Source organism: Anoplolepis gracilipes, chromosome 14, assembly GCF_047496725.1.
Source record: "Anoplolepis gracilipes chromosome 14, ASM4749672v1, whole genome shotgun sequence".
Classification (NCBI taxonomy): Eukaryota; Metazoa; Arthropoda; class Insecta; order Hymenoptera; family Formicidae; genus Anoplolepis; species Anoplolepis gracilipes.
Genome location: NC_132983.1, coordinates 1,666,306 through 1,690,139, shown reverse-complemented (window position 1 = coordinate 1,690,139; position 23,834 = coordinate 1,666,306). Strand labels below are relative to the sequence as shown.

The 23,834-nt window shown below is 34.0% G+C and overlaps 2 protein-coding genes across 6 annotated transcripts; one reads left to right on the top strand and one right to left on the bottom strand.

Moving 5' to 3' along the window:
- The first annotated feature begins 331 nt into the window (after nucleotides 1–331).
- LOC140673575 (constitutive coactivator of PPAR-gamma-like protein 1 homolog) lies at nucleotides 332–15,358 on the top strand. 5 transcript variants are annotated; one of them, XR_012048073.1, is made up of 16 exons: nucleotides 332–490; nucleotides 1,207–1,743; nucleotides 1,871–2,043; nucleotides 2,125–2,238; nucleotides 2,416–2,562; nucleotides 2,650–3,019; nucleotides 3,236–3,487; nucleotides 3,564–3,947; nucleotides 4,040–4,178; nucleotides 4,313–4,438; nucleotides 4,558–4,675; nucleotides 4,763–5,063; nucleotides 5,624–5,889; nucleotides 7,226–7,370; nucleotides 7,683–7,777; nucleotides 8,019–8,155. XR_012048073.1 is itself a non-coding variant. In XM_072906599.1 (16 exons), exons 2-16 carry the CDS (start codon nucleotides 1,530–1,532, stop codon nucleotides 8,173–8,175), a joined length of 2,985 nt encoding a protein of 994 aa, XP_072762700.1. In that variant the 5' UTR covers nucleotides 332–490; nucleotides 1,207–1,529; the 3' UTR covers nucleotides 8,176–15,358. The 5 variants fall into 5 exon arrangements, 4 of the variants coding, with proteins under 4 accessions (XP_072762700.1, XP_072762699.1, XP_072762702.1 ...); XM_072906599.1 differs by having other exon boundaries at nucleotides 3,567–3,947; nucleotides 7,226–7,357; nucleotides 8,019–15,358; XM_072906598.1 differs by having other exon boundaries at nucleotides 7,226–7,357; nucleotides 8,019–15,358.
- A 1,192-nt stretch (nucleotides 15,359–16,550) lies between these two features.
- Nucleotides 16,551–23,276, bottom strand: LOC140673308 (nardilysin). Its single transcript, XM_072906199.1, has 14 exons — nucleotides 22,939–23,276; nucleotides 22,257–22,348; nucleotides 21,954–22,105; nucleotides 21,692–21,805; nucleotides 21,425–21,620; nucleotides 21,146–21,351; nucleotides 20,889–21,059; nucleotides 20,287–20,630; nucleotides 19,672–20,169; nucleotides 19,036–19,186; nucleotides 18,829–18,962; nucleotides 18,337–18,715; nucleotides 17,753–18,242; nucleotides 16,551–17,094 (listed from the first exon to the last, which is right to left on the bottom strand). Exons 1-14 carry the CDS (start codon nucleotides 23,247–23,249, stop codon nucleotides 16,925–16,927), a joined length of 3,408 nt encoding a protein of 1,135 aa, XP_072762300.1. The 5' UTR covers nucleotides 23,250–23,276; the 3' UTR covers nucleotides 16,551–16,924.
- Nucleotides 23,277–23,834: the final 558 nt, after the last annotated feature.

Below are 23,834 nucleotides of genomic sequence, written 5' to 3'. Positions count from 1 at the left end.
TAATATATTTATGATAAGTAAAAAGTAAATATTTATAGTAATTATTTTGTAAATATTTCTCAAATATATTTGCTAGGATATTTAATTATGACAAATATTTCTGATCATCTGTTCAATCTAAAATCTGAAAAATATTTAAATAATTATTTATAATAATTTAAAATATTTAAATAATTATTTATAATAATTATTTAAATATTTTTCTCCAGCAATTACAGGACACCCTCTATATACATGCATGAATGCATATGCCGGCGAATTTTGAAACAACGACGCGTCGCGTAGTTCCGGCCACCATTGTTGAGGAGACGCCACTGGCTGGCCAATAGCGTGGTCTCTGGGCGGTCGTCGGTCGTGCGCCTGTGCTCGCGGGGACCAGCGGCAGGGGACCAGGGTGCTCATTTCCGTTTTCGATTCGACGTCATCCAACTCCGAAAGCCCGTGTGTTTTGTGTTTTCTTTGGGGCCACGATGATTAACGCTAATTTAACGTAAGTAACGTAGGTCACGTAGAGGCGGCTCGCAAGGATACGCTCGTATTTGGTTGCGTGGCCGCGAATCCGCGCGAACGCACGCCCCGGTCGAGTCCTTCCCCCAGAGGGGGAGGGCTCTTCCTTTTAGACTGCACCTAACCCGAATAACCGAATAACCCAACGGCTGACGGCACGGTCACCGACCATCACCAGGTCGACGAATCGCTCCTCGATTCCCTCCCCGTAGCTACTTGGACCACCCCGTCGGCTTCCGTTTCGGAGATTCCGATACGACGGCCCGGCACGATTGGGATTTCCCGAGGCAGCTTGACCGGTCGCGTGAATACGACCAGCCGGCGGCCGAGGAAACGCCATCCCGACACCCGGACGCGCGTATAAACAAAGTAAATGGCGTCGTCCCTCGAGAGGTTCCGTCATCCTCGTTGGCGTGTACTCCACGTTTGACCCGTCGTGCAAATTCTTGCCTTGTCTCTCGGGTTTTTTTGGGGTGGAGGGGGGGAGAGAGAGAGAGGGAGGAAAGGACGGTCAAACCTCAATTGTTCTCCCCATTTTTTTTTTCCCTTTATATATATACCTGAGCGCGTAATGTCATGTCCGAGAATGTCAGAGCTACCCGACGACACTGACAGATCGCGTTTCGACATTGATTCTAATTAATGAATAAAAATAAAATTATTAAATATATTGATTGAAAATATTTCTTTTCTTTGCAGATTGAAGCTTCTGAAATTGGAATTAGGTTTCTTCAGATATTAAAACACACACATACACACACATATATACGTATATATATATATATATATATATATGTATATATATATATATATAAAAACTTCAAAAACAGACCGACGTAAAAAAAACATAATAATAATAATAATAAAGAAACGCATTGCTAGTCTTACATTGCAAGGATAAACGACCCAGAAAGACAGCGACACTCTCTGTGTAAAGAATAATAAATAATTAAGATAAGGTGCAAACAAATTAAGGTGCGGAGATTCGTAACTGCGGAGCACAACTCAGGAGTATTGTAAACATGGGCATTCAAGACTTGCAAACTTTCCTGGATAGCAATTGCGTACAAGGAGGATCCGTGCCTATAGATTTGTTGAAGATTGCGCGATTGGTCGCGCAAAAATCACAACGTAATCGTGTAATTAAGGGACAACAGTTGCATAACTTTGGTAAATTGAGATTAGTTCTTGATGGAGAATGTTGCTTGGATCGATTATATGGAGGATTCTTCTCAGGTAATTTATAAGATTAATATACATATATATATATATATAATGCAATGATATTTGGGTCAATTATCTGTCTTTGATCGATAGACTATATTTTATTTATATTAAATTAATATAATTTAAAAATTTACAGATTGGGCTTGCGGTGGACAGTGGAATCGCATGCTTCAGTTTCTTGCGGTTCTCATACAAGCGATGGAAATGTCAGGACTAGAAATAGCTGTATTCTTTAATGGATGTTTTGAACCTCTTCGGCGAGCAGATTGGGTGCAACAACAATTACAAATGCGCGCTAAAGTTAACAACGTAAGTCTCTCGCAGTTTTATTATTGGATCAAATGGCTAAAGATTAAGAAATTTATGAATATATTGTACTAAAATATCAAGGTCCTGAAACACATAACAACGAAAGGTACACCGCCGCCGAAAATCTGGTGGACTCCTCCTGTATGTTTAAGGACAAGTTTACGTATGGCTCTTAGGCATCTAAATGTCACAGTTGTAAGTTAATAAACTTCTGTCTTCTTTCTTTTATTATTTTCTTTTATTTTTGCATTTATGATATTGTCTTTTATGCCTTTCAAATTTTGATTAAAATATTACAAAAAATGTATGTTATATACAATTAGTTTGAAAATTATAAACGGATATAAATCAAGGATATTAATATTTTGACAGTTGTGTAGCATGGACGACCATCACCAGGAAGTCATTGCATATTGTCGTGAAAATAATTATAATGGGCTGATAGCTGATGATGCAGAATACGCTGCATTTGATCCTCCACGATACTTTTCGTCTGAACAATTGAAACTTACATACAAGGTATAGATAGCAAAGTATTCAAACGTTGTATTTTTTAATAATATTAATTTATACAGTGTATAACAAATTTTTCTTTCTTAATAACAGGGTTCTCTTGATACAAAAGAATATATGCTCTCTGAATTCACTAAAGCCCTTAACATACCATCCGACAGGCTATGTATACTAGCAGCTTTACTTGGCAATTACATATTGACCGAAAGCGACTTGGCTGATTTTTACAAGAGTCATAACATTAGCACCAACGTGTTAAACAAGACGAGCGTTGAACAGATGATTAAGACGATTGCAAACTTTGTCAGGGACCTTTCGTCCGTGGAGTTAGATGTAGTTTCGCAAAAAGTCTTTGGCTCCACTTCCGACCCAAGGTGTTCTAAATTGAGACAATCTGTTCAGTACTACTTGAATGGAACGAAAGAGGGATTCCTGCACTATAAGCCTGTGAAACCAGCAAAAGGTATCTTATCTTTTTCAGATACTATCTTAGTAAAAAAAAAAAAAAAAAAAAAAAAATTTAATATAAAATTATCATTTATAAAAAACTAGATAACTTTTGTATTGCTAAAATTTTTTTAAAAATGAAAAAAATCTCAAGTATTATAAAATGTTTTGCAAAGGGATTATGTTATATAATATTTCAAGATAAATATATTTCTATATTGATCTCTTTCAGTTCATAAGCTAGATTCCAAGCCGCAGGCTCAGTCGAATCTGTCAGACACGCCGTCAGCCTCGGAAGGTGAGTCCAATCTGGAGACCTCGAGATTCGCGTCCGAAACTTTGGAGAGCGAACGCGAGAGTTTGAATGCGTACAAACAGGCGACCGCTAATGCCAAAGCAGCGCCGCAAATCGTGATCGATCCACCCGGGCTTCAGGGTCACGGAGATTCTGATAAAGACGTTCTACGCACGGAGGAGGAACAAAGTATGTCGGCAAAACAAATATTATAAATGGTGTTGACATTTTAGTCTCTATAGCTAAACATCTGGAATTTTTAAAGCAGATGATGGACACGCCATCAACGGTACTCACAATCTGTTGATAAGCTCGTCAAGTTCGAGTAGTAGCTCCTCTGCGACATCACCGTCTCACGCAACGGCCGATTCTACGAGACAGCCGGAAAAAGCGACTAATATTCCCATCACGTCACCGGAGGTCATGCGTACCGCTTCGGAGCGTCACCAGAAGGGACTGATGTCGCCGTACATCTATCAGATTCTCATCGCTGGCGAAATCAAATTGCCAGTCCTTCTAGAGGACGAGAATCACCGCGAATTCCCTCCCATTCACGCGATTTACAGATCAATCCGACAAATGGTGTATGCTATTTTATTCAATCTTCATCATCGAATGTATCTAGCTACGAAGAGTAAAGAAAAAGGTGGTAAGTGTCATACGTTAATTTTGTCAATATTATAAAGATTTATCTTTTGTATTAAATTCCATTTAATTCTGGGTGAATTTGTGCTTTATTAGACAGCGAGAAAGTCGAAGTCCCAGACGTGATAATAAAGGAATGGGTATGGTCCAAGCACAATCCATATCAGACTCCAGATTTGGTGAAAGCAGAGCAGATCGGTTGGGGCGTTCCGACAATACAACGTTTATGGTTTGGGTAAGCAATTTATCTATTTAATAATAAACTGAATAAATTTACATGTATAATTATTTAATTATTATACTTAAGAATATGTTGTAAATAAATTTGTTAAAATTTTCTGTAAACTGACAAAATTTCCTGTTCTTTAGCACAGTTATAGATGATAAGCGGCGTAGACTTAGGGGATTCCTAACTTGCATGAGATCAGACACCCCTCTCATATTAAATACCTCATACGTTCCGCAACATCTGTTGGTCATGGCTTGTGTTTTGAGGTAAATATCAATTGCAATTGTTTCAATCGATTATATTTGTATATATTTATGTTATAGAAAAAAAATTAACTAAAATTTGAATCAATTGGATGATAAATATTTGATTATTTCTTTCACAGATATATCATGTCCTTCTCTGACAAGATAAAAATTTTACGCCGTCAGGAGTTGGATGCCTTCATCGCGCAAGCTTTCTCGCCAGAACTCATGAATGCTCAGTATCTACAAGATCTGCAGGTATGTAAAAAATCGTGTAATTTTTATTATATCAATTTCAATATTATTTCAATCGACCATTTAATCTATCATTATTGGCACATATAGCTTCCATTAGTGACGTCGCGCGGAGTGCAACTGGCTACCTTGTTTATGGCCGGAATAGAAACCGCGCTGTTGGCGAACGACGCTTGTGGCGCACCGATTCCTTGGTTGATGTGTTGCCCGTGGCTTTATTTCGATGGTAAATTATTCCATCATACGCTTGCTCGAGCTACCGTTGCCAAGAACTTACTGGAGCTTTGTAGCGGCCACATCGACCGTGTGGTTAAAGTCGAAAGGATGAGGAAGGCGATACTCGAGGGAATTACTCCGATGTTTGCTCGCCCGCCGTTACCTGTCGCGCCAGGTGCGTTTTTTTATATTACTTTAAGACTCAAACTTTGCTCGATATAGTCGACGGCGACGTTAAATTACATTATAGTCGAAAGGGAGAGTGTTTAAGAGAGAGAGAGAGAGAGAGAGAGAGAGCACTTGTTTGACTTCTGGCGAGTAATTAACTTCGTTCAATGCTTCTCTCTCTCTCTTCCAGGTTCCTTAGCATCCTACGATTTTTCATAATAGGATGTTTTCGAATGGAAGTAAACTAAAGCAGTTAATATTGCTTCGTGAGGTTCACCGATATGGCCTCACGAATCTCAAAACTGCAACAAAATAAATTTACAAATGCATTTCTCACATAATGTTTAAAAAAGATCAAATAGTATACAAAAAATTAATAAAATTAATAATTGCGAGCGAAAAAGTTCATTTGTTACATATCGGTTTTATTTCTGTGTATATGCAAAATATTAATTCTATGTAATAATTATTTCTACATTTATATCATTTTATTTCTCTTTATATTAGCATAATAAATATTGAATCATTAATATACACGTATAATGATTTTGTTTTTTATCGTCACAGGTATTCGCGTATCAGTTCCCTCGAACATTTTGCCTGCTGGTTGCCCTCCTCCGACCATTAACGAAAATTTGATGCGTGGTGCCCGTGCTGGCAGTGGGACAATGCAGCCTCAACGCGGTTTAATGCGACGTCCCATCCCATCGCGGGGTGGCCAGTTAGAGATCGCCGGAGTTGTGGTGGGTCAGTGGGGTCCGAATTACGGGCAGCCTGGTCGACCCATGCCGCAACCGTTGCAGGGGCATCCTCGCGGACGAATTCCACCACAGGTAGGATGCAATGGAGTTGACACACAATAGGCTAATAATGCGTATTTGCGATTTCATAATCTACAATGTATTGTTCCGTATCGTTGCGTGTATATGGAATGTAAGGAGCACACGATGACGATATTCTGAACAGATTTTAGGGGAACGTTCGAGATATTGAATAGTCTCGATCCGCTTTCGCTATTTAATCGTCGCCGACGTTCATTTAGGAGGGACATCACGTAATACCGATTTAACGCAGAATTAGTTGCATTATACATTTTATGTAGTTTTTATACATATACTTATATATAATTTATATATATATATATATATACATAAAATAGCGCGTTCGAGCAGGTGGAAATGAATTAAAAAACAAATTATGTGTATCCAAGAATTTATATATTAAGCGATAGATGATAATTACATTTATCGTATATATTATGCAATTTTATGCATGTTATTTCCTTACTCCATTAAAATGTTTACGAATGCAAGTGTTTTGACATTTGTATATTTTCTTTTTATAGCTTTGCAATCTTGTATTATCGCATTTGCATGTTTTTTGTATGTAGTATGGACACTGTTATAAAATAAAGGTGTTTATATATTTTAATTCAGAATATTTTAACTGTATTCCTTATATATATATATATATATATATATATATATATATATATATTTTTAAGTTTTATTTTAATAGAGAGCTTGATTGAATGTAAAGTATATCATAGCTGAGTCACAAGCATTGTATGTATATATGTGTGAATTTATATAAATTATATATAAAGAATTATATATATATATGTATGTTAGATGATAATTGCATACCTATTTCCAAAAAATACCTTATTTACTCAGAAAACATATTTATCTTACAGATATTCCTTTTTAACTATGTATAGTTTAGGTATATAATTGTTATAATTTAATTATTTAATTATATTTAATTATTCAACATTATATTGTAAACTCTCCTACTGATATGAAAAATATGATAGTTTATAAATGCTATTGTTTAAATCATGATTAATTATAGGCTCAAAAGAGTATAAAAAAAGAGATACAAGGGTTTGAATAAGAAAAGTATCGTAAAAAATTTATCGTAATTATTAACTACTCGTGTGCGAACAATGCATCAATTTTCGCGAAATTATTCATAAATCATAAATATATTTCGCAAATAAAGTCCACTATTTATCCACGATGTGAGAATATATATATGTTGCTGCCACTGTAAAAGAATTACATGATACATCTTAGTTGCTCTTCGACTTTCCATTAGCATGTTTAATAATTTAAAGAAAAAAAATGTCGCGCGTGTGTCACAATTTGGATGACGATTTTGTTGCAGGTAACTTCTATCGGTGGACTTAAATACGGTCTTCCCCGTGGATTCAATCCGATATCAAATCGGCCGACCTTTCAGACGCGCGGGACCAATCGCGCCCCGATCGCTGGACGTGGAAAGAAGACTCAAATGAAGGTAAAAAGATCTTGTAGGTATATACAAGCGAGAAGAATATGTCGGGCATCTCGAAAGACCCTTTGCAAACAAGCATTCGTGATCGAAACATAACTACTTCGAGCGATATTATTTCTGAAAATTATTATGGACATATAAGATCAAAGAAATGTCAAGCGCGAATAAATGAGGTTCTTAAGTCTTTTTATTGGGCATCTTATCACTGATTGTGAGATACCATTAAGTCCTGCGAATTAATATTTTTCCGTGCTCATCTGAATATGTCCTAATAAAATCCGCTTTGTCTCACGGATGAATGCATTTTAGACGTTTATCAATATTTTAGGTGACTGGCAAGAAGAAGACTGCTATTAAAAAGACTACCGACAAGAAAGATGGCAGGAATCGTGGTGCCATTGTCGATGAAATCACAGATTATAAGTGAATATTTTGAACTTGTCTAACGCGTGTCTTTGAAAAAAAAATTCATCTTTGCAAACATGAGACTTTTATCTTCTCATTCGGTTTTGCATCAAACTCGTCATTTCTAATTTAATGATGTATATTTATAATCGTTCCTCGATCCTCCTCTTAATTGCATAATCAAACATTTTATCAATTCAATCATATCTGGAGAATTACACTGACACATGATTTACAAGTGTCGTACTCTCTATTTCAGCGAAACTGAAAGCGACGATGCAGCTCGTGGACTGATGACGAAGGATGCACTGCCAGTACCAGGTCAGTTTGATGATGCAGTGGAAAACGGTGGTAAAGGCATGGAAAAGGGACAGGGTGATGCACCGCTCGTCGCTCCGGTCGCCACGGAAAGCTAGATACTATCGACGTAGAAAGAGAAAATCTCACGAAAACTGTAACCACTTCCCGACCATGACTCAAGACTGCTAACAATCTACGTATATGTTCTATGAGCGATTGTGCATTAGTAACACTTGAATATCCATTTCTGAAATTAATCTTTCATTCTTCATAATATTCCTATCAAAATATAATCAAACAAATACTTTACAGGATAATTTATATATTATTAAGCTGACATCAGACTGTACACTCACCATTCGTAATTTGTAGTTTGCGGAAATTCATGATTCACCAGTGGATTCTTCATTCGCGATTTACGACTTCGGCGTTTATTGATAAATATCCATTTCATTATCAATTTGACAATTAACATTTTTATTATCAATACATATTCGTTACCTATAATTTAACGAGTAGAATTTAAAAAAAATGACAATTAGATTATTATTTAACGCTATAAAGTTAAAAATTAACGTTTTACGTGACAAAATTCATTAATAAGCACATGTTATTTATCTATCATAACTTTATTATATAAATATATTTTTATGCTTATGATTATATGCATTCATATTTCTATCTATATTATTATGTTTTGTGTGACAAATTTGCTTATAATGGAGAATTAACATTTTTAACAATAGTTGTTAACATTTAACATTTTTAACATTTGATGATGAAATGGATGTTTTATATATTTAGCTTGATGTATAGTGTAGTGCCAGCTTTACGTAATTAATCTTATAAAAAAAAGTATTATCTTATTTTTTAGATAATCTGTTATCATTCAATATCAGGAAATCTTTATCAGATAAATTAAATACCATGTCGTGATTTAAAAATTATATACAATACTTGCAATTATCTGGCTTTTTCAAAATTAAAGTTTTACGCATATGATAATTCGTTAATATAAATATATCTCAGACGAAATGGATTTTCGAAGCGTTGATGGTGTTATTTAAAAACTGTCTGTTTCTTTAGTGTTACTTGCACAAAAGCTCGAATGGGTCCAAAATATTGAAATATTAATAAGAGACGAGAGAGATCTTTACTTAAATGGTGTCTCGATAGTCTGTGACACACGGTGTAAAGATTTTACCCATTTTTGACATGATGACCTCACTGCCAAACGTACTATTCTGTATAAGATAGAAAGAGAAAGAGAGAGACGAAAGGAAAAGAAAAAAAAAATCGTGCTTGAACTAAAACAAAAAAGGAAGAAGGACGAGCTAACTTTGCTCGCATTATTACTCGACTGATTACGCGTGCGCTAATTTTACTACTCAAAGAACACAAATCGTCAGCTGCTATAAGTATTTAATTCTTAAGAATTATTTTTTTTACACGAAAATATATATTTTCCGGTATTATATGAAATGCTCGCTGCGATCTGTCTCAGTGGTCTGATCTGATTGACGAAGAAAGTAGCTTGATACACGCGTACACAGATTACACATATACACATTACACGATTACTGACTTTTGTAGATAAGAATGATGCCAGATGGAGCACTGAGATAGTCACTAGCACATGGAGACTGATGCTTTTCATATAGGTAAAATATATATTCATATATATATATATATATATATATATACATATTATTTAGATTAGAAAAAATTCCCACGCATATGCAGTATATTATACGTAAGTTGTGCCTGTGTATGATGCGTGAATGTTATTGTACTTGCGAGTACATGAGAGAACTTGTACGAATTAAAGTGTGCATGTGTGAGAGGAAGAGAGAGAGAGAGAGAGAGAGAAAGAGAAAATGAAAGAAGCCACGATAATGATGTATATAAACGTGGCATATTATGTCGTTATGAACGCGTGTACACGCGTGTATGCAACCTAGGTCATATATTTATTTGCGATGAAAGATTGTACGAATGGACGTGTCGCGAACGAAATTTGTGGTTTAAATAGGATAGTGTTTCTATATTTGAGAGCAAACTTGAGGCTTATCGTGAGAGCGTATCTTGAATATAAAAAAATGTTTGTTGAGAAGAGCGATCCCCCCTTACGGTATGCCTCATATTGTTTGGAAAATATGCTACATTACGGCTACATACGCGAAAGGGAGTTACAAGTTGTTGATTCTAAAATCATTTATATGGACATATATACTTGAAACGTATATTAGTTTAATTTCTCTACACGTGTTTGTTGAAATTTTGATGTTTAAGTTTGACAAAAAAAAATTGATAATACATTAAAAGTATGTTATTGTCATCATAGATTAATTGTTAAATAAAAGACTTTAAAAAAAGAGAGGATTAATTATATATTATGTTTGAATAAATACGAATCTTTTTGTGCGCGCACGTCTAGTGTAGCATATTTCAAGAAATGTTCCTCCTTTAATTGTACATATGAACAGTTACTTTTTAGAAGTGACGCAGTATGATTGATATATATGATGTACATACAGAATCCAGATGCGTGTGTGCTTATCACGCGTCGGGGAATAGGAAGCGATTATGTTAAAAAAAAAATATACTATTTATGCGTAGAATAGTCTAAAAGACTTTCTACCAAAGATCAAGATCGGAATTTAAGAGAGAGAGAGAGAAAGAGAAAAAAAGGGTTTTCTTTTATCAGTAAAAATGATATATAACAACAAAATAACAAGACAGCACGACAGAACACGATTATTAAAATAAGTACCGAAGAGATGAGACGAGAGAAAACACGTGTCCAAGACACGTGGACGAGGGTAATTAGAGCGAGTAAAAAAAAAAAAAAAAAGAGAAAACCATTTATTGAGGTAATATAATGAAATGATAAGATAAAATGTTATATTTTTGTAGATTTGTTATTGCGTAAAATGCATTAGGACACTGTGAGAAACTTTATATAATTTGAGTAAAATGACAGTTAACGAGCCTGAGAGTAGTTAAATGAGTAAGATCCTGTGGGAGAGGATGAGAGAGATACGAAAGTGCTTTAGATGGCATGTTAAGGAAATGACATCCGTGGATAAATTTTGCCGAAAATTAGAAAAAAAAGAGAGAAATGAGTCCCACGTTTTCCTACGGTTCCGAAGCTCTCAGTTTCTCGAGTTGCTTGTAGGAACAGGAAAAGAGAAAGAAAGATTATATATATATATATACACGCAAATATAACATATATGAATACAGAGATGATAATTATATAACTGATGTCAGCTTCAATGTGCGCCGAGCATGTGGAATTAAAAAAAAAAAAAAAATTCGACGCGATGCGAAATCAACGTCAGCGTTCGCTTTTAATTAAAACGCAATTTCTTGGAGAATCGAAATTGGCGTGTGCGTTTGTAAAACCGATACGTTTCACGTGACACATAATATATATGTAATATGATTTCGAAATCATCCGCAAGTCTTCATAAAATGCAATTAGCGTGCGATTACTTTTTGCAAAGTGCACGCACCGAGGGTACGATCGCTGAAAAAAAAAAGTATTCCTTTCCGAAAATGTAAATTTCGAAAATCGACAATTGCTCGTTCGTTCTCGAACGACATATACATTTACACAAACACACACACATACATACGTACATACACACACATATTACACAACATACATATAACGTACTAGAAGCCGACTTTCTTGAATCTGACGAAATATACGAATTTGAGAGTAAAATGCCACTTTACGCTTTTACGTAAAGATAGATATGTGATTTTCTTTCTGAGAAAAATCGAACTCTTGATATATATATATATGTATGTAATACCGGATATAAAACGAGTAAAAAGACACACAAATAACGATGTAACGCAACGTGTCAATCAGTTGCCGCTGCACTGATGACACGAATAATAATGCAATAATAATAATAATAATGATGATGAATAACGCGAAATAATTTAATGTAAAACGCGAAGCGTGTAATGCGTAAAATGCGAAACGAAAACGAGAATCCACATTGAATATACAACAGAAAATACGGAAACTCGAATGACGTAAAAAAAGAAAAAAAAACAGGCTTGTCCGCAATCTAAAGCGTGCCTGTGCTTTTTGTTATAAATGGAGGAGAAGCGGGGCCCACGAAAACACACTCGTCTATGATAATGAATAATAATACCGACATTACCGTTGTAAAAGAGTTACAAGTAATCTATCATCGTATTTATATATGAAGTAACAATCTATAAATGATCTTCTCAGATGCAATTGTGTGTGTTGTGAACAGATTATTAATAACAAAAAAAAATTCACATTGTGCATCAAGTATAAAATACTAACTCTCGATGAGGGGGGGAGGTGACCGATTATAATATACTTGAATGATGAAGAGAAAAAAAATGAGTCTGTTATTCGCGAATCACGTTATTGTCAATAAAAAAAAAAAAAAAGAAAAAAAAAGATAACGCGCTCGACTTTTCGAATGACGGAAAAAACGGCTGTTTTTTCATTTGACACTTATATACTTTTTCTAGAGAGCACACATATATTATACAGCCGATTTCGTAGGACTCTCGTTAATTAATTAACACGCATATCTCTAAAAGAAACGCATATATATTTCCGAATAGTTGTATCCTTTCTTCTCGGGCGAAAAAAAACCTTTACTGTATTTTTCTATGTTATCTCACTCTTCTCTTTTTTTCTTTTTATACTTCGTAGAAACATAGGTTTCGCAGAAACTTGGAAATAAAAAAGAAGAGATCATTTAATTTCAATAACTTGTTTTAAATGATTCCAAAAAAAAAAAAAAAGAAAAAAAAATATATATATTACGTTCCACTGTATACTTTGATATAGATGTACACACGCATGGTGATACGGGCGTATCATATTTTCGTGTGTCTCTCTTTTATTTCTTAACTTCTCGCTATAGTCATGTAGAATCAGAGAGAGAGAGATCTTTCATAGCAATCCGATATCAAAGAGAAAGAGGGGGATGAATATAATGCGGAAGGGAGCTTTTCTAGGTTGCTATATACGCGCCACGACACAATTTCTATAAATTTTAAGTTCTCTTTTCCTTAACTAGTAGTTTTGCTTGCCATACGTAATACGTGAGATGTAAACTAAAGTAACGATATAGAAACACAAACACGCAAGAATATATAATATTAATTAATAAAGTAAAAAGTAAAAAAGAAAAAAAAAAGATTAAACACTTATCGATGTAGCTGAAGAAAAACGCGTGTGGGCCCCGAAATATATAATACGTACACGTACACACATACCACACACACACACACACACATACACATACACACGTACATAAAACACACAACTCTTATATATTCTTATTAAAATATTAAACGTAACGTGTGTATATTCCGCTATTATTATTATTATTTTTTTTTCATAGCCGAGAAAAAGGAAAGGATTACACGCGTAACGCGCGCGGTAACATGTATGTTTAATAATCATTAGTACATTTATATATTTTCGTTTTTATTTTCTCTTCCTTAAATATTTAAAAGAAAGAAAAATAAACGGAGTCGTAACAAGGGGGATGAGAAAGAGAAGCGTGCGTGGGTGTATTTATTGCGAGGGGAGGGAAAACGCCTTTCGGTATCTTTTAACTAGAATATCCGGAATGTCGTTTCCGGTTTACGAAGGGAAAGGCGAGAGAGAGAGAGAGAGAGAGAGAGAAAGAGAAGCAGGAAAATCGTTCGAAAATTATTAAACATGCGCTAAGCTGTTATCAATAATCATATAATTTGACCTCGATGGGTCGGTTCAAATGGTTGCAAATCATTTCGATTTTTTCAGGCACTTTCGGACTTTTGACGTCATTAAAAATAAATATCGCAGACAAAAAGATGCATGACAAATATATACATATATATATATATATATATATATATATATATATATATATTAATATAATTACATTATATTTTATATATAATTATATTTATATTATAATATAAATATAATATAAATATAATAGAAATTATATTAATATAAATATATGTATGTGTGTGTAGGAACACGCAGAGATAAATCCACGTGATCATAATGACAATTAATTAGCTGACAATTAAAGCCGAAGGGGGAAGGTCGGGAGAAAATTCGTAGACCTCTTTGGGAAAAATATAATATATAATCGCACACCATAACCGACTTAATCGCGGTCCCTCGCATTTATATAAACGCAACCACACACATTGATGTACTCTCTCGTTGGATTATCAATACCATTGTAAACACTTACTGTTGTAACATGTATGCCCCATTCATGTCCTAGTGTCGAGCAGAGCTGATTCTACGCTTTCGCTAGTTTCGAGAGGAGGAGAGATCGTGTGTGCAAAAAAAAAGTGAATATAATCAATTACTCGCGCGCAACTCTTATTACATGATTTAAGGGAGCGAAGAGATAAAAAAAGGAAAGAACAAAGGGAATCAGTGCTGGCGAGAACACGAGGCAACTGAGGAAAAAAAAGATAAAAAAAAAAGATTATCGTAAAACTCTAAAGTCACACACACGTTTAAACTACTGAAAAAAAAAAAAACGGATACATATTCGGAGAGTAGCAGAGATAAATAACTAATATAAATGTAGTGGCAAAAAAAACTATAATACTACCGCAAAAAAAGGAAAAAAAACGATATATACCGATGATTATTCGAAGTATAAAATGCGAAACGCACTCTTAATGAATGTTGTAACGATTTAGAGAAATATTTAAATTGCATTACTAATACTCGCTGTGTAAATCTGGCCTTTGGGATGCGAGTGCTCTGTTTCTTCGATCAGATGTTGATGGAAGTTTCTTCGCGAGGTGGAAGAAAAAAAAAAAAAAAAAAAAAAAAGAGAACAGAGTAGTCGGTCCAAAATGGAGCAGATAAATTTAAGTTTCTTCCTTTATCAAGAGCGTAATATTTAACCCTTCATTTATATATCTTCTCTATATAAGCGCAAAAAACCTCTCACAACACACTCATACACACGCAGAATTAGAAGTATTTAAGATTCGTAGAGAGTCATCCGTTGAGTTTATAAAGAAGAAGCCTTTGCGCGCGACATGTGATGATGTGCGGCTTTTGTAAAAGACAACAAACTTTCAATCCAAGTCTTGTAAGAAAGCTCTTGGCACGAGAAGAAGGGTATAAGGGCGGGATAAGGGAGGGGCGAGGAAAGGGTTCTCGGATACGGTTGGCTGACATTTTCGGAAGTTTAATGATTTATTGAAAAACGTGTTGTCATTTTGTCTTGAATACAATTAAAAAGAGTATGAAAAATTGCATCCCGAGCAAGTGCTTTATTTACCGAATATTCTCCTGTATTCTTCACAATTATCCTAATTTTTTATCATTTGTTGCATTTCCATTTTATCATTTCTTTTTCTCAAATTATATACGTTTAATTTGAGTTGATCAATTATTGTCTTTTGGGGAGAGAATGTTTATTGAGCTTTTCTCTTTCTGTATATACAGGGTGGACCATTTTAATCCATCCACTCGAATATCTCGAAAACCAAGTTCGGTAAAGAAAAATGTTTCAAATAAGATTTGTATGGTTTCGAGGGGACCATAGGATGGTACCATTGGTTTGACCTTGAAATGTCATTTGAAGGTCACTTCAAGTTTTTTAAATGGAACACCCTATATATTTTTACATATTCTTGTAGCTCATCTCGAGAGCTTTCCAAAACACTTATGGCAAAGTATTTTTCATTAAGTATTTTTTGAGTTATAAGGCTTCAAAGTTGCAGTATTTTGACATAAAATACAAGATATCTCATAAAATATTCATTTTTTGATTATCTTACTCTAATACTTTTATGCACAGAATAACGAGACGAATCAATTGGTATAATTAAAACACATAATTATGTAAAAGTAAAAATCTGAATTTGCAACTAACAGTTACACATTTTTACTTTAACATAATTATGTGTTTTCTTTACACCAATTGATTCGTCTCATTATTCACTGTGCATAAAAGTATTAGAGTAAGATAATCAAAAAATGAATATTTTACGAGATATCTTGTATTTTATGTCAAAATATTGCAACTTTGAAGCCTTATAACTCAAAAAATACTTAATGAAAAATACTTTGTCATAAGTGTTTTGGAAAGCTCTCGAGATGAGCTACAAGAATATGTAAAAATATATAGGGTGTTCCATTTAAAAAACTTGAAGTGACCTTCAAATGACTTTTCAAAGTCAAACCAATGGTACCATCTTATGGCCCCCTCGAAACCATACAACTTTTGTCTGAAACATTTTTCTCTCCCAGGCTTGGTTTTCGAGATATTCGACTGGATGGGTTAAAATGATCCACCCTGTATATATATATATTAGCTAATTAATATTTTAAGATCACTCGATTAAATTTATCGATTTTTTTTCTCTAAAAATTCTTTATGCAAAGCAAATATAGATAAACAATGTTATATATATTTTTTTTAATTTAAGAGAGAATATTCATTAATACATCTGTGAAGAAACTTTATTTAAAATTTTTTTACGCACAATCCTTCCTCTGCACTATCACAAATTTATTTGTTCAAATGTTACACAAATTAGATATAGTTCATTTTTCACTTAAACGTATAATATATAGTTTCATTTGGACTATTGCAATTACTAAAAAATGCCATTAATAGTGACTTTTCGATAGAAACATACAAGTGTGAAGATTTAAGGATTTGCAAGGAATTACGCGCGTTTTATATCTTCTCATTCTGTCTTATTATATCGTTTACCATATGCAAGGGTCAGTGTTAAATAGAAGCATCCAATAAATAAAAAAGTATCAAGGCAGTATTATTTTATTATCATTAGATTTCTATCATTATCGGAGCATTATTTTTTCAATCCTTTGAAAGGATTAATCCCCTCACTCACTGGATAAATGTAGAGATCTTTCTTGAAATCTTCTATGTCGGTAATATGATCTTGCTCTACTTCCTTGTCCTGATCCTTAGTTATGTATTCCAAGAAATACTGTGTCTTGTAGCGATCCTCCACAATATCTGTAAATAGAAAATTATTTAGCATTTGACTTTTTAAACAGAAAAATATATAGTGGAAGTACATATTCTTTCAACTTTTTAAAAAATTTTTTCTCGTGTTAATCATTTTTGCAATCGCATCATATTAATTCTAATTATTCACATAATAATTATGTGCATTCTATTGTGTTACATCAATTTTTATATAATGCAAGAGTGAATAAAGCGTCTTGAGTAATAATTCTGGCGCGATAATAATGTTTGTACGATTCATTATAATTACATTAATTAGTCTTGCTTTCTTTATAAACAGTTATTCTTTCAAATATTATCTTTTTTTAAAAATCGAGTTTTTATTCGAGATTAATAAGAAAATATTTTTTTTGTGTCTTTTGTTGATATTCAAAAAAAAAATCGATATCATCTCAAATATTAACAGAAAAGAAAAATAAAAACTAAATATGAAGTTCTTCTGGATAACTTAAGAAAATAATAGAGTTAGAGAGCTGAAATTTTAAGCACAATTTTTTTTTACAGTGAGAACATGACAGGCCAAATGTTATTTGAAAACTTGTCGAGAGAACTTTTAGTATGCTTATCCGTCTATAGCCTTTCTCAAACACTTTTCGAAAAATCTCTTCTATTTACAAGACAGAGAAATACATCATCGTTAACTTACGGGTCGCTTGGTTAATTTCTTCGTTGTCCTTCGAAATATTTCCCACCACGTGAACACTCAGTTTTCTAAAGTTACTCCCGTTCAACGTGTGCCTCGCGGTCCATTCTCTCAGATCATCGAGCTTGACGTCTTTTATCGCGAGCACTTCTCTCTCGAGTCTGTCAAATATGTATTGCCAACTCGTGATCTCCTCCCAGTTTCTTACAACTTCCTCGTTCAGATCAATATCGGCGCACTGTTTCTCCTTTCTCAGCGCCTCCTTGACATAATCCAAGTCCTCTTCCGACAAATCTTCTAAAATCTTATTAAACGATTTCAAGAAGTCCTCGATTCGCTGATCCACGTGCTCGGTCGTATACTTGTCCGCCTGAGTCTGAACCGTAACGGAATATCCCAAAATTCCGTAGGTGTTTTGGTGAAGGCAAGAGACATCGTAACCGAGCTGCTCTTTGGTTCTGAGTCGATTGAACAGTGGTTCCTCCATTATCATCTGAAATAATTACGTGAGAATCAGAATATAAATGTAAAATACATTTCAAGTACGATTTTAAGTATAAATGAAATGATGGGATTCATTCACTTACTATCAGTAAATCTATCAACACCGATAACTCAATCGACGTGACTTCAGCCTGATAATAATTCGTCACCACGGAATTTACGTCGGTCTTGTTGATGTTTTTCAGCTTGCAATAATTTACGCCTAAAGGTATCTGCATAACTCTTGCCTGCGGTACCATACTCGGCAGCAGCGACTTGCAGTTGATTATTTCGATGCACTTTCGCGCGTTCTTGATCACGGCATCTTGCGTCATGTTGCCCTGTACGAGGCACTGAATGTAGAGACGGTTGTTGAAAGATATGATAAAGTCTTGGAACCTTTGGAAATTGATGTCGCATAGAGCGGTGTATAAGTCTATGTGCGTGTAATGAACGAACTTAAGTAAACACAGTCTCACATCCCTGCAAAAGAATACAGAATCGTGATTAATTAAATATATAATTAATTTTATATATAATCATTTTCTTTGTTCATTCAAGAATTGCAATAGCTATGCTAGATAATAAATACATACTTGACGAGTTTCTTGGGTTTTATAAATGTGTTGTAGAATGTCTTGAGCTGCTGCGCCTTTAAAACTTCGAATAACTCCTTCGTAACAAGATTCGGATAGTCCACCATGTATTTCACGACAGTGAATACTAAGAGCTGCAATGTAAGAATATAGGTATAGTTCTAAATTGTATTTATAAATTAGACAGCTCCTTTAAAAACACCTTACCGGCAGTTTCTCGTTAAACCCGTTAAATTTCATTTTGATACCCTTGTCACTGGCATAAATATTAAAATTAAATCCAGCTGCTATTGCTGGATATATTTCTTCAACCAACAACAGTTTTAGTACATTGTAGTACAAGTCCACGAGAGCTGCACTGAGATGTCATTAGTGTGAATGTTTTTTTTTTAAGATGCAAATAAATATATAAAAATTACTTACAACAAATATATATATATTGAATATGGAATGAATATATATTGAATATGGATTTCTTGAAATATACATATTTAATTTCAATTTTTACTATTTTTCGATTAATTTAAAGGAGAGACTGTCACAACAATGACAAGTTTACAGAAAATTGAAAAATTAAAATATTATAAAATATTATTAATTTTATAGAAAATTAAAAAATTTTAAGCGCAAATAATTCTATATTTAATTCTGAGATATAATTAAATAACAGAATACTATTCACTCAAATTAAAAATTTTAATTTTCCAGAATCACATAATTGGTAATTCCATTATTAAGATATTAATAAAAAAAGTCATGAAAAATATTGTCGTTAGTTACTAATTCAAAATATTGAAAAACTATGCACATTCCATACTCTTACAGTTCTATATTGTTACTTACTTCTCCACCGATTGAAGTCCTAGAGAGGATACGAAATGAAAGTTCATGTAACATTCTGGCAAGAGAAATTTGGAATCTGGACGATACCAAATCTCGGATATGGTGTCGTTGTGTATTTTCACGGGATATTTCGGAATGTCCGCCGGAGTCGAAATCAAGGTAAAGTCGCTGGTGAGGAATGTGTTCGGTAACGGCAAGTGAAAATCTGGCAATGGCTCGATGGTTTTCCAACGCTCGATCCACTCCTGCGGAATTTCGACGTCGGTGTATCTAGTTTGGAACCACGGCTCGATCTTATCGAACTCCGTGTTCAATTTGCCGTTGAAGATCATGATGTTCGCCTTCTCCGGCCTCAGGTAATCCATGCACATTTTTATGGCTTCTAGATTGTATTCGAAATAAAGCTCGTTTCCAGTTATGTAGTCCCGTGACGGATAAAAGTGCATGCTCTCGCACAAATCATTCACATATTCGATCGGATCCTCTTCATCGGTAAATCTGCAAAAATCTATAGACTTAATGGAGAGTCATATGTCACACTTTGACGTATCATGATTTTCTCTTTCGAACTTAATCTACTTTTTCGTATTTATTTAATTTCTGAGATTCCTTTACCTGAAATTATTCTCCTCGATCTTATAGATTTCGTTGTAAATCCTGCTCTGTGGGCCTTCCAGTCTCACTAAATTGATAAAAGAAAATATCGCATCCAACACTTCTTCCAAATGGTTATGTCCTTCGTTTGTAAGAATCACGGTGATCTTCAATAAAGCATACATAGAACTGTGCTCGAAACCACTCTCGCTATTGCCGCTGAACATATCGACCCCCCACATTTTCTTACGCAGGTAACTAATTAGGGAACCTTTCCCTTCATGCCCGATGATCCACGAGACATATTGATGTGGTTTACTTTTGTAGAAATCGAGCAGCGAAGGCATCGCCCATGTTACTTCTACCTGTAAAAGGCAATCTTGATGTTAACATTTAATAACTTTGACAATAATGCAGTTAGTGTTAATAAGAGAAACGTTCCAAATTATGATAAAAATTTAACATTCTTTTATCTACAATTAAACTTGTTGAACTTATTTCTTAATCAGTTTTCCTCGCAAAAGATATAACAGTTTCAGATCCATAAATATTTTTCCACAGCTTAGTGTATTATTATTATTACTATGAAAACCATTAATTCGTAACATTAATATTTTACATACTTGGCTAACATCTTTGACGGGTTTAATGTTATACATTCTTCGAAAAGCAGGAGTATCGAATGAAATGCCGTCTTTGAATTCAGTAAAGTTATCCGGAGGCAGCCAGTTGCTCGGCACGTCGGCGAAACACGTCGTGACGTACTTCTCCAGAGTATCCAGCGGCAATCTCGCCTACAAACAAACATAGCTTGTTAAAAATATTGGTTTGATTACATGATTAATGGCCTTCGTTGCAGTTTCAATGAAACGAACTTTACCTGTATAGCCAGTTTCATTCTGTGGGCGCTATAATGATATTCTCTGAACTTGTGCAGCTCTGTATACAGCGTGTCGTCGTCCACATTGTCGCGCAACGTTATCAGATTACCCCAAATGAACTTGCTGGCTGGATGACCAGCTCGCGCGAAGGAGGAGAACAATTGTTCCTTTCTATTGTCATCGTAAGGCGAGGCCAACTGAAATTCTATAAGAAGGCTTATCAAGACTGCAAAGTGTGTCAGCTGTTATTACAATTATAATAATGTACTATAATGTACCACTTTCCACGGCTTCTCTCTCGCGCGTCATGGCGTCCTTCTTCATTAAAGGCTTAATAAAAAATTGTGCAAAACGATCAAGGGTTTGTAACAGGTGCTTTTCCTGGACATCAAAATAAAACGTCGTATGCTCGCAATCCGTTTCGGCATTGGTGGAGCCGCCACGCTTACTGAGAAACGCGTCAAAATCATTTTCCTACAAGTAAAATGGTATACTTGAGCATTTAAATGCATGAATAATTTCTTTATAGCAGATAAGCTTAATACCTGTGGATATTTTTCTGATCCCATAAAAACCATATGTTCGAGAAAATGCGCCATGCCTGGAATTTCCGGTGGATCGCTAAAACTGCCTACTCCCACGCATAAACCACATGCTGCCTGTTTAAAAAAATATATATACATATATAAAAATAGATCAGATTCAAATCCAATAGTTTACTATTATCAATAAATGAGATAAATCATATTAGAAAAAATTAACACACACAAATCCAATTGTTTATGTAAGTTTGTTATATGTATATACCATCTTTTCATTTCTCTTGACTCGTTTAGTTGCTGAGGAACTATCTTCATCATCGCTTGAATCATCGTCCTCATCATCATCGTCCTCGTCATCTTCATCATCATCGTCATCTTCATCGCTATCCTCGTCCTCAGTTTCATCTTTGCTACTTGCTGTAATCAATAATAACAAATATTATACTTTACTATATATATATATGTAATATACTATAAATAATTATATTAATAGATTGTTTATGTTATACACGTTATCTATTTATACTTATTTTCAAATTACCATAATAAAATAATTCTTTATGCTCACTTTTATCCTGATCATCATCTTCAGAAGCACATGTTTTTGAGTGTATATCGGCTATTAACAAAGCTGTCAAACCATTCTGTAACTTGATGACTCTAAATTTGACAGATAATAATAATATTAATGACAAAATGAGACCTAATTAAAATGTTAAGGATTACAAGAAAATTTTTGATTTATCAAACATTTTTAAGAAACAATGTAAATTTAAATATAAATTTTATATCAAATATACAAATGCAATCTCAAAAATAGATTTTAAAAAAAATAATACATACGTATGTTTTTTACTGTTGTAATAAATTGAATCTTTTTACACAAATTCAAAGATATTTTCATAAGTATAACAATAATATCTATGTCATAACAAAAATATAAAAAAATATTACTTAACAAAAAAATAAATGAGTGAAGTGATTGAAATGATAGATAAAATGAAAATAAATATCAAAATATACAATACGTTAGCAGTTTTACAATTATTTTAAATCTTTTATAACATTCAACGTTGCATTCCAGATAAGATGACACGTTATTGAGATAAAAAAAAAAACTTAATTTTTTCCACAAAGAATATTCCTTTCACGAAATTGTCATCATGCTAGAAAGCTAGATATGTCATCAATTTATCTCTATTGTCGACAAAGAGGCGAAAAAGCATGTCCTAAACATCATATCGTCTAACCTATATTCCTTCGTATCGTTCTCCGATTTCACGGGTGTCTCCAGGTATTCGAATTGATGACGTTCATCGTCGCTGGCTGGGAGCTTCACCTCCGGCATTATTTCGGGATGCAAAACGTCGGGATTGAGGTTAGACGGACGTACGGAATAGGATCCGATCGAGGAGTCCACGACGGAATTTCGAGTACCTTTCGACGTCTTCTCCAGCGGACTCCGCACGTGTCTCCTCAGCACCTTAGCTGACAGGAACACGTGTCTCCTCTCGCATTTAGCAACGATCAGCCGTTGAAAGAGAGAGAAAACACGTGTCATGTGAGACAACGTGAGGCGACATTTTGGCCATAGAAAGTGATCTCTGACAGATAAAAAAGTAATTTCTGATTGGTTCTACCATGTTAATGTGGTATTTCAAAAATAAAAATAATATAATTGCGCATAAAATGAAAACTTAGCTTTACTTTTTTAAAGTAGGATAAGTGTTAGTACTAAGTGAAAATTGATACAACCACTTGACAGGTATTGTGTGATTTTAAGAGCCAAATTATGTTAATAATAATAATAAAAAATTAATATTTTTGAAAGTTTAAATAATTTTCCTAAACAAATAAATATATAAAATTTTACAAATTTGTAGAAACTATATGATTCTTAAAATCCTGTTCTTTGTTAGTTATATTCTGTCGATATATTTTTCCAATCTCTTTGAGAGAGGATTCTAATTTTTCCCATTCAAAATCTTATTCAATTATAAAATTTTCCAATTTTTAAAAATGTAGGTTGATTTTTTTCCCGTATATTTATACTCTTTTAAGCAAGGCTATTGACATATAAGTGCTTTGTATTTAATTTATCAAGGAATATTTTAATAATATAAACAGAGATAACCCAGATAGCACA

Bases quoted from the DNA above. Each gene is read 5' to 3' on its own strand.
- LOC140673575 (XM_072906598.1), top strand. From the start codon at position 1,530: ATGGGCATTCAAGACTTGCAAACTTTCCTGGATAGCAATTGCGTACAA. The intron at 1,744-1,870 runs GTAATTTATAAG...AAAAATTTACAG, and splicing joins ATATGGAGGATTCTTCTCAG to ATTGGGCTTGCGGTGGACAG. The intron at 2,239-2,415 runs GTAAGTTAATAA...ATATTTTGACAG, and splicing joins GGCATCTAAATGTCACAGTT to TTGTGTAGCATGGACGACCA.
- LOC140673308 (XM_072906199.1), bottom strand. From the start codon at position 23,249: ATGACACGTGTTTTCTCTCTCTTTCAACGGCTGATCGTTGCTAAATGC. The intron at 21,621-21,691 runs GTATTAAGCTTA...TTTTACTTGTAG, and splicing joins GATCAGAAAAATATCCACAG to GAAAATGATTTTGACGCGTT. The intron at 20,170-20,286 runs GTAAAGGAATCT...AGATTTTTGCAG, and splicing joins ATCGAGGAGAATAATTTCAG to ATTTACCGATGAAGAGGATC.